The 9738-nt window shown below is 33.0% G+C and overlaps 1 protein-coding gene and 1 long non-coding RNA gene across 35 annotated transcripts; one reads left to right on the top strand and one right to left on the bottom strand.

The window, feature by feature from the left end:
• Window positions 1-202: 202 nt before the first annotated feature.
• On the bottom strand, window positions 203-577 carry LOC106771810. Its single transcript, XR_001376524.1, has 2 exons — window positions 500-577; window positions 203-232 (listed from the first exon to the last, which is right to left on the bottom strand). It is a non-coding gene; the product is annotated as an uncharacterized LOC106771810 (long non-coding RNA).
• Window positions 578-5238: 4661 nt separating this feature from the next.
• Window positions 5239-9180, top strand: LOC106769995 (isoflavone-7-O-methyltransferase 6-like). Of its 34 annotated transcripts, none has more exons than XR_002669256.1 (7): window positions 5239-5806; window positions 6515-6586; window positions 6718-6823; window positions 7395-7466; window positions 7625-7720; window positions 8753-8853; window positions 8974-9180. XR_002669256.1 is itself a non-coding variant. In XM_022785249.1 (6 exons), the coding sequence occupies exons 1-6, from the start codon at window positions 5775-5777 to the stop codon at window positions 8744-8746; spliced, it is 357 nt and encodes a 118-aa protein (XP_022640970.1). In that variant the 5' UTR covers window positions 5239-5774; the 3' UTR covers window positions 8747-8953. The 34 variants fall into 34 exon arrangements, 8 of the variants coding, with proteins under 8 accessions (XP_022640970.1, XP_022640967.1, XP_022640966.1 ...); XR_002669278.1 differs by lacking the exon at window positions 7625-7720 and adding an exon at window positions 5902-5992 and having other exon boundaries at window positions 6748-6823; window positions 7143-7466; XR_002669277.1 differs by lacking the exon at window positions 7625-7720 and adding an exon at window positions 5902-5992 and having other exon boundaries at window positions 6740-6823; window positions 7143-7466.
• Window positions 9181-9738: the final 558 nt, after the last annotated feature.

The following is a 9738-nucleotide window of genomic DNA, read 5'->3' as shown; positions in this document are numbered from 1 at the left end:
TTATGCCTTCGATTTTTCATTGAATTTCTTATTCATTATGAGTCTAAATGCCATTTGAAGCTAATCTGCTTCTTTGAGCATTTGACAATGGATATGTGATACCCTGCTGGGAGGTAAGTAAGCTAGCTGGTTGTTAAGCTTCTATAAGAACTTGATTACTATATTCTTGCTCAGGTTCTAGGGTACTATTTTGAATTTTTTATAAGAGCCTTCTTTAGTGCATCAACTTCACCTAATAAAATATCAATATTATTGATGTAGTCGGGTTAATTAAGGATGTGTAATGTTATTTGATGAATCAATCACACTAAATTGATTTCATTTATAAAAGGGTTACATAGTTTCTCAGTCAAAATCAAACTTTGATGAGACATACAATGAATTAGCTGCTATGAACAAAACTATTTGTAGAAGGAAATAATACCTCTGCTATGAACAAAAATTTTGATGGCAAGAATACAAGAACAATGTTCTTAATGAAATAGACTCAATACATTACCTAGATCGTTTAATGCTGCAACTTTATCAGATACCAACACAAGGAATAATCAACAACCTGTTCAAAGCAAAGAAGAATTCAAAATTCAGAAATCAGGCCATTTTCAATAGAATAGATGAACTAATTAAGAACTCTCATAAGAGAATAAACTGACAAAAACAAGTAGCAGAAGTATCAGATTAACTAAGAGAACATAATTAAGATCAACATTATAGAATTAGTTGTTGAGTTAGTTGGTTGCAGTGTTGGTAGTTCTGTTCCAACTAAGGGTCAACCGTTGAACTACAAACAAAAAGTAAAGAATCTGAGAGAGAAAGAGAAGTTTTTATGGATAATTTGTAGCAATAAATTAGCAACTGATAATGTTTCCTAGTCATTTTCTGTAGAACATTCTTTATGCACTCTTTTTATTTTTTTCATTTATATCTGTAGAACATTGTTGTACTTAAAATAAGTAAGAAAATATACATAAATCAGTATCCATGTTCTTGAAAACTTTCCAGGCACCTAACTTAGTTTTGTGAGAGTGTCAAGAAGTATACAGATAGAATACAATAACTTTTTTTCTTAGGAAAACGGGTAAAGTATGTGAAAAGTTTATATATCCATGTTACAAACTTCGATTTAATATGCTTTTTGTCAACCTCAATGACTTGCATGGAATAGGAAGAAAGATTCTATGTTTTTGTGGAAGAAATTAAGTTGGGCCTTCATTGTCTTGGAACTGTGGTAATATGGTTTCAAACTTAGGATAAAATTCAAAAAGACAATGGTGATAGTCAAAGGCACACAATGGTGGATTTTGAAAATTACGCCAGGTATGGGAAGAAGTTCTTATAGAAGGTCATTGCGTGGAGGAGGTGCTTCTGAAAACATTGTCAAATAATAAGACAAAAATAATTGTCTTTCACTTATCAAGAATACTATATGATGTCAGTTTAGGAAAAAGTCAAACTAAGATGGTTCCAGTCTTTTATTTTCCATTTTCTCTGATTTCTCANACATATGCATAANCACCTCTGGAATATAATCATTAAACTCTGATTTCTTTGCTATCAAGCCTAAGGAATATAATCGGTTCATGATAATTTCAATAGGCATTGGGACAACAAAAAATGAGGAAAAATTCAATGCTAAAATTGCAAGCAAATGGGGGTTGTTGGATTGACTAACAGCACTCCCTTAACAGACCTTTTCAGTCAGTCCAGTGCAGATATGGTTGACTTCCATTTATCTGCTGTCACTCAAGCACTTCAGTCACAAGATAAACATTACATAGAATGGTGTCTATCCAAACTTGCTTATGCAAGTTTCCTTCTATACTAGTCCTCTTCTTTGCCAACACTGTTTCATTTTCAAGTGTTTTTAACTAAAATTGTTTCATATTATGTTGTTCCTTTTACAAAAGAAAGAAGGGTTTTGAGAAAGATGATTATGACAGAAAAGCTACTAAAACACAGCATAATTGTCTATGATTGAGTAATACCTGTAGGAGTATCAAAAACAATTAACAATATCCTGCCACAGATTTCCTAGGCCCTCGAGAAGCTGATTTGTCTTTCAATCAAATAGAAAATGTTGCAAATTAACGTAAGTAGATTGTGATATACTATTGAGGATAAAATGCANCCTACTTCTGTACCCAGAAGAAATAAAAAATAAGAAAAATCATTCGTTTAGTGTGTGTTTGTTTGTTTCCTACTCTTGGGAACTGTGTTCAATTTAAAAAATAAAATAAAATCATTTGCTAAGAGTAAACTTTGAAAATTGTTTTCAAAATTAATACCTCTTTTTCAGCTCTTATGCCGAACACCTATCTCAGTTTTCTCGTACTTGTCTTCTTTCTTATAATACTTATCAACCTCTTCCTTATTCCTACTATCTAAAAATTAGTTTCTGGAAACTGATTATAAAATAGTCTCTAAACACTAGAAGAAAAACTGAATCAAAGTATCAAACACACATTGAACAAAAGCGATTTGAATGAAAAAGACACTTTGTTTATTTTCTGAATATCAGATACAACTAAGTTTTCAAATGCCAATATCTACATGATATCAAATCTTTCAAAAGAAGATATGACCAAGGCATAAACAGATGACGGGCAAAATTTCAAAAGCACCATAGCTTTTAGTACCTTTGAAGAGAGNTGCATTTCTTCTAGAGCATTCACGATTGCAGGAACTCGAAAATGTGATTCTGGATGAGCCTCCTGTAACACATAGTACATCCAAATTACAATCACGAATATGCAATGAATTCAGCCACAGTGGNAACTGACANCACATATAATCTCTGCTGGTATTTCTAACCAAAACAGAATTAGAGTACAACATTANCAGATATATNACACTGGAATACAAGTACACAATCCCTCGACAAACAAGTTTAAGTTATGAACTAAGAAGTTCAAATAAAAAAGAAAAAATTGCAACCAAACTTTAAGACCTTGTTTATTCCATTAGCAAACGTAGAAGTACAGAATAAGACGTCAAAATAAATTGAGCGTATAAGTGAAAATCAAATTACGCATTTGGAATTATAAGGCCACTTAGTGATAAAGTTGGAAGTAAGGGTGAGAAAAGTTGTTTTCACTATTTCCTCTTCAAATCAATTATGTAAACACAGTTTCATGCATTTTTCGACCTACTCAACACAAAAGCTCATCTCCATCAACATCACATCCCCTCCCTGAACACCCATATTCAATAACACTCAAGGTTTAAGAGAAACCTAAATCTAAACAATTGAAACTTACCAGGTGTACAACAGCATGGCAGGTCGAGCTTATATCTTCTAGGTAGACGAAACCAACCTAGGGTTTCCTTAATCACAATTTCAAACCTCCAAACAATAACGACCAAAAATATGTCAATGTACCAACAACCAGAGGAAAACGAAAAAAAAATAAAAGAATGAAAGCTTCGACTACTCACCGGGGTTCGAGTACGAGGACAACCAGAGCAACTACGGTTCCAATGGGGGAGGATGGTGGTTCGGCAGAAGGAAAAAGAGGGTTCCCGTGACACGAGGGAAAACGACTGCGAGGTTACGGTTTCAGTGAAGGACAACGACTGTCGGCTCACGGACCATTGTGGTTGCAGACTACTTTAGATCACCGAGAAGGTGGGCTCGAGAGTGAGAAGAGAAAGGGGCAGAAGTGAGAAGAGTCGAAAGTGAGAATTTGAACTATCTTATTTTTTAATTATAACTACACTTAATATCTGTATTTAAAATCAGTAGATAATTTTATCCTCTCCATTAGATACCGATCTTACATACGGATAATCCGTATATAAAACTTTCTCCCTTACATACGGAAAATCCATATATAATATTTGGATTATATACGGATAAAATCCGTATATAAAAATCCGTATATAATTAGCATTTTTCTTGTAGTGATATCTGAAAAATATGAGAAGGGTGTTTTGGTGTTCTTACAATATGTTCAACAAAATGCAAAGTTTGTGAACAGGAGATATTTTTGTCCTTAATCAAATATGGCAAGACTTAGGAAATTTGCATGATCATCTATTCATGTTCGGCATAATGAGAACTTATATCGTTTGGACTCGGCATGGAAAAGTACTAGTCCAGCCAACCATGTCACGAGGAACGAATTATGTGGAAGCATGGATGAATGATCATATAGAGGACATCATGCATGATGTTCGTGAAGATAACTTTGGAAGAGCTAATATCTATGGTTCTCTTATAAATGATTCAGAGCAACCGTTGTACCCAGGCTGCTCGAACCTTACACGTTTTTCTGTAACTTTGAAGTTGTTTAGTTTAAAAGGAAGGAACGAATGGACCGATAAAAGTTTCACAGAGTTGTTGGAGTTGTTGAAGGAGATGCTTCTAGAAAATAATGGCTGAAGCGGAGGATGATCCTCTAGCAAAACTAATTTCAAGAATACCCAGGTTCAACAAAGGATCAATACAAATATACTAGGATTTCAGTATTTGGTCTCCCAGCCCATTTGCCAGTATATATCACATTCAGTGATGTATTAGAGATCATTACGGGAGACACAATGTTGAATATAATATTTTCATCATTCAACTATGGTGCATGTAAGATAGTTAATTTTGTCTCCATATTAGTTTTATTTAGATTACTAGTTTTTAACAACTTAAATTTGTTGTTATAGGTACATGGGCACATTCATTGTAGACTAAGGTCGATCTGCCATGTACGGATTTGTTGAACCTCAGACCATTCGACGTTCTGGTAACACACTTGAAAGCAAACAACATTATTTGCAAACATGGATGGCTTAGTCAAACAAAAGACGTATACCTTGTGCCATACATTGATGGGTATGTGTTGTTTTATGTAAAAGTTCATTAAAGTTTACTTAACAATTTACTAACTATTTATGATTCATGATAGGTTTCACTGGAAGTTGTTGGTCCTCATTCCCAAACAATGTACAATTGTATTGTTATCACTACAAGAAAAATGGCATTTATATACGGATTATTATATACGGATTTTGATTCGTAGATAAAAATTCCATTATATACGGATTTTATATACGGATGAGTTATATACGAATTTTCCGTATATAATAAAAAAAATTATATACGGATTTTCCATATGTAAAATTTGTATGTAAGTTTACATATTTTGACGAGAGTTTTGCCAAGGATAAATGGATTCTCTCTTATATACACATTAAATAATAAAAAAAATTAAAAAATTAAACCTAATACAAAACTCATCAGACAGATTCAGTACTGCAAATTTCTACTGGAGTCCTTTTCTCCTCTCATCGAGCCTCTCTTCTTCCATCTCATCCAACCCCTCTTCTTACCTCTTCAGCTCTTGTTTGTCGCTTTCATCGAGTCCCTCTTCTTCCCTCTCAAGCTATTATTTTTCCTTCTCATTAAGCCATTGTTCTTCGGCCCTTCTTCTCTAGCCTCCATTAAAACCCTAACGCCTCTTTCGCGTTACCCTCTCCTCAAACCCTAACCTCCACCCCATGCTCTACTACAAGGTTGACGGGATTGGAGACCGCTCCACCAGTCATGCCTACTTGTTGGCTCTCCCCTTGAACCCTAACTCATTCTCAGACTCACGTGGAGATGGCTGGAATGGTAGCGTCGAAGTCTCGTGCTCACTGGCTAAAGTTTTCTCCCTCACACTCGCTCACGGTCACTGGTAGAGAAGAAGAATGTCTCACACTAACCGTTCTTCTCGTTCACGCTCACTCAAAGAGAAGAAGTTCGTCCATTCTTCTCACGTTCACTCACCTTGTTGGACATCATGCTCACTTGGGAGTGTTATTCGTTCAATCGGTAAATTTCTTCGTTCAAACCTTTTTTGCTCGTTCCCTAAATACCTAAATCCTGAAATCCAAAAATCCCTTTTTTCTTTGTTGAGATTGATGCAGAATGGTCTGTTGTGGGGTTCACCGAATAGATTCCCTTGTTCTTCAAAATGTAGTTGATTTGATGAATAGAGCTTCCGAAATGTGAAAGACGGTGATGGACTTATTCCTTCCCTTCTTAATGATGGAGTAATGGATCCAACCATTTCAAAGCATTTTTGAATGAACTCTGGTATTAAAAAGGTTTTCTGAATGAACTCTGGTATTAGAAAGATATAAATGTCCATGCTGCAATTTTTCAGGCTTCACATTGCTTTATTTGTTTTATTTATGTTACGCATTGCTCTAGCCCATACTCTATTGGACATCTAATAATGAACTAGTCATCGTGTGCTGTTTTGAATTCAAGATTATGTGAAAAGGATTTAAGAGGGGTTACTTATATATTATAGATATCTAATAATGAAAAACCTAATACATTTTAGATTTATTTTCCAAGATAACGTATATGACAACTTTTTAAGTAAAGAGTTATTTAGGGTCAAAGGCGTTCTTAATCTATTATGAAAAATGAACTAAAAGTACTAACTTCAGTTCTTTCAAACGATGGTTTCTCAATAAGCAATTGTGATTATATATTAGTTTATAATATCTATTTTATTTGTAATGGATGCAGGGGAGATGCTGGTTTCTCAAGTCAAATTTGCATTTCTATCTCGATTAGAAATAACCATTTTATTCATACCAGGTAGAAATATCACTTTGATTTTTTAAATGATTGTTTGGTGACATGTTCCAAGTTCAACTTAAACATTTCCTGGGAGTTACAAATTAGTTCGTTCTCCTCTTGTCTCAATGGGAAATGAAACATTTCCTAAGTCAGCCATATAATACTAACCAGAAGCAAAGTTCTACGAGGCCCAGGCTCGATGGGAAAGCCAAGACTGCTAAGCTTGTCAGAAAAACTGAACATAAACTATTTTTAGTAAGTATCTATATATTTCTATATGATAGTAATAGTACTTTGGTGCAACTACAAATGCTGACTCTTATGTGATTAGTTTAAAGTTTCCCTCTAATAGTGACATATTAGGTAAAGTGTAGATGCCCCTTTTTCAAGCCTTCGTGGAAAACTCATCCTCATTGAAATTTTATTCGCCTCCCATTATACATACTCACCAAATTCTACAGATGCATTTATGCTCAGAGGCTTCTTTTCCTTCTTGCATTAACTCACGAATTTCACCAACTTTTAGGAATTTACTAATTTACCAACTGATATTTTATCTTCTCGTTTTTAAAAGAGACAACACTCTGCTTCAATCAATGAATTCAACACAATCCTTCAAAAAGTTCAAAAATGTCCATTTCTTTGTCAACATATTTCTCTAGTTGATGTTGGTGGTGGAACTGGAGCTATAATAAACATGATAGTCTCAAAAGTATCCCAATATCAAGGGTATTAATTTTGATTTACCCCATGTCATCGAAGATGCCCCATTTTGATTTAGCAATGGTTTCCTGACATCAAATTTCACATTGCTATTTTTCTGTAGCAGTTTCCTGACATCAAATTTCACACTGACATTTTTGTTAGTGTTCCAAAAGCCGACACTATTTTTATGAAGGTGAGTGATAAAACTTGAATCCCTTTCAATATCTTAATTCTTACCTACTTTAAAGGGTTTCTTTTATGAGAGTTAATGAGTTGTTACTATCTTATATGATATCTGAATCGTGTTCTACTTGTTTATGCTAATGATTTTAATATCATTGATACTTTCAGTGGATTTGCCACAATTGGAGTGATGAACATTGTTTAATGTTTTTGAAGAACTGCTACACATTATGTTATGAGATCTGTTTTCGATATTTTGAACATGTGAGATTGATCATACTATGAGTCCGTAAAGTTGCTTTAGAATTAGTTTAGAATGGTCTATATCTGATAATCTTATGTTCTTAGCCCCTACTTCTTCTTTGTCCCAATCGTAGCATTTGTATCTTTCTAGAATTTCACTATGCTTAATTAAATGTGAACTTGACAGCCTATTAATAGTTCAAAATTGTAGTTTATATACGCCCTTTTTGATTCTAAGTAGGTAGATTGTGACGACTGATGAGATTGATAGAGTTGTTCATGAGGCAACTATTGCTACAAGTGCTAAATTTTTATTGAGTTTCCTTTTGAAACACTTCAATAGTCTTACCAACTTTTCAATTGTGAAACGAGGTTAGTATGATTGTATATCTGTTATAATTGGATATGGTATGATTGTATTTATTTTTGGTCTAATAGAAGGATAAATGAATGGGGTTCTGGTGTTAATAAACTCTTGCAATTTTTATTTTAATGAATATTAAAATGACAATTTGCTCCTCTGATAAATATTAATTTGATTCTGATGTTAATAACTTTAACTACTTTATAAATTTTTGCTATTTTTGCTACTATATCACGCATTACTATATTATAAAATTGTGACCTATAAATCCTTAATTTGAAAATTTATTTTCTCGTATGAGGTAACAGGATATAATGCATTACTAGCAAAAAGTAAATAATAATTTATACTGATAGTCACTATAAGAAAATTTTAATATTTTGTGGTGCTTCCCTAGCTTGCATTGTGTTCAATATTGATTAAATTGACCCTTGAAGTTGGCCTTGTGTTGTTGCTACCATAACCCTAAACCTGTTGAGCTTAATTAGAAGTATTGGATGCTGTCATGTGGGTATATGAGGGGTTAGTATGCTTATGTTTGTGTTATTTTTCTTCACTGTTTGAATGTGAATAGGAATGTATGTTTTATATTGTAGGTTGGTTGTCTTGGTTAACAATTAACTGTGAAGTAGGTGGTATTTTGGTATGAATATCTTAGTTGTAATTCTCTGCAGTATGTTTGAGTGCAGTATGTTTGAGTGCAATTCAGATGTGATTATGAAGCTTAGATGACTATATGAACTTACGAGATTATTAATGCAAGTTGGCTGAGAAAACATCAATTAATCAGGTAGGAATATATATAATGGGTCATGGACGCTATTGTGTTTTGGTTTTATGCTTGATTATGTTATGTAATGTAATGAGCAACATTTTATATATATAATACTATTTTATGATGCTAACACAGGGAAGAGAAAACAACAAAGAAGAAAGGAGTTTTCGTGAGAGTTTTGGTGTGCATCCGTTCGAGAGGCTGAGAAAGCAAGATAAACATGAGGCTTAATGCAGCAAGGAAGGGAGGAAACTTAAGAGAATAATAGAACTTTGATACTTTGTATAAATATATATTACACTTTTAACTATACATTTTAATTATGTTAGTTATTTGAAGTTATTCTTCTCTCTCTCTCTCTCTCTCTATATATATATATATATATATATATATATATATATATATATATATATAGTTTGTGTATATATTATTGCTGCATATATACATTTTAATAAAAATTATGATATTATTTTTCACACAATTGTGTTTGACTTTTATCAGTTATATATAACTCTTAGTTATTAAGTGTAGATATGAAATTAATTAATTTTTTTTTTATAAAATCATAAGTTACATACGGATTTTTCCGTATGTAATTATATACGGATGTTATATACGGATTATCCGTATATAATTTATATACGGATTATCCGTATATAATTTTACCTACGACCGAATTATATACGGATTTTTGGCCGTATGTAATCCGTATATAACACCATTTTATATACGGATTTTTGAGGTTATATACGGATTTTGGCTGTATATAATTGCGGTTTTTTTTGTAGTGTATGTTTGCTACACAGGAAGATGAAAAATGACTTGAGAATCATGCTTCAAGTGTAAGTGTTTCTCCAAAAATGACTTTGAAATTCATGTTGAGCTGAAATTTTTATGATT

Source organism: Vigna radiata, chromosome 8 (assembly GCF_000741045.1).
Source record: "Vigna radiata var. radiata cultivar VC1973A chromosome 8, Vradiata_ver6, whole genome shotgun sequence".
NCBI classification, from domain to species: Eukaryota; Viridiplantae; Streptophyta; class Magnoliopsida; order Fabales; family Fabaceae; genus Vigna; species Vigna radiata.
This window is presented reverse-complemented; position numbering and strand designations above follow the sequence as displayed.

Excerpts from the sequence above, each read along its gene's own strand:
- LOC106769995 (XM_022785244.1), top strand. The coding sequence starts at position 5,775 with ATGCTCACTTGGGAGTGTTATTCGTTCAATCG. Across the intron at positions 6,587-6,717 it reads AACCATTTTATTCATACCAG|TCAGCCATATAATACTAACC; the intron begins GTAGAAATATCA and ends ACATTTCCTAAG. Across the intron at positions 6,824-7,142 it reads CTGAACATAAACTATTTTTA|AGACAACACTCTGCTTCAAT; the intron begins GTAAGTATCTAT and ends CGTTTTTAAAAG.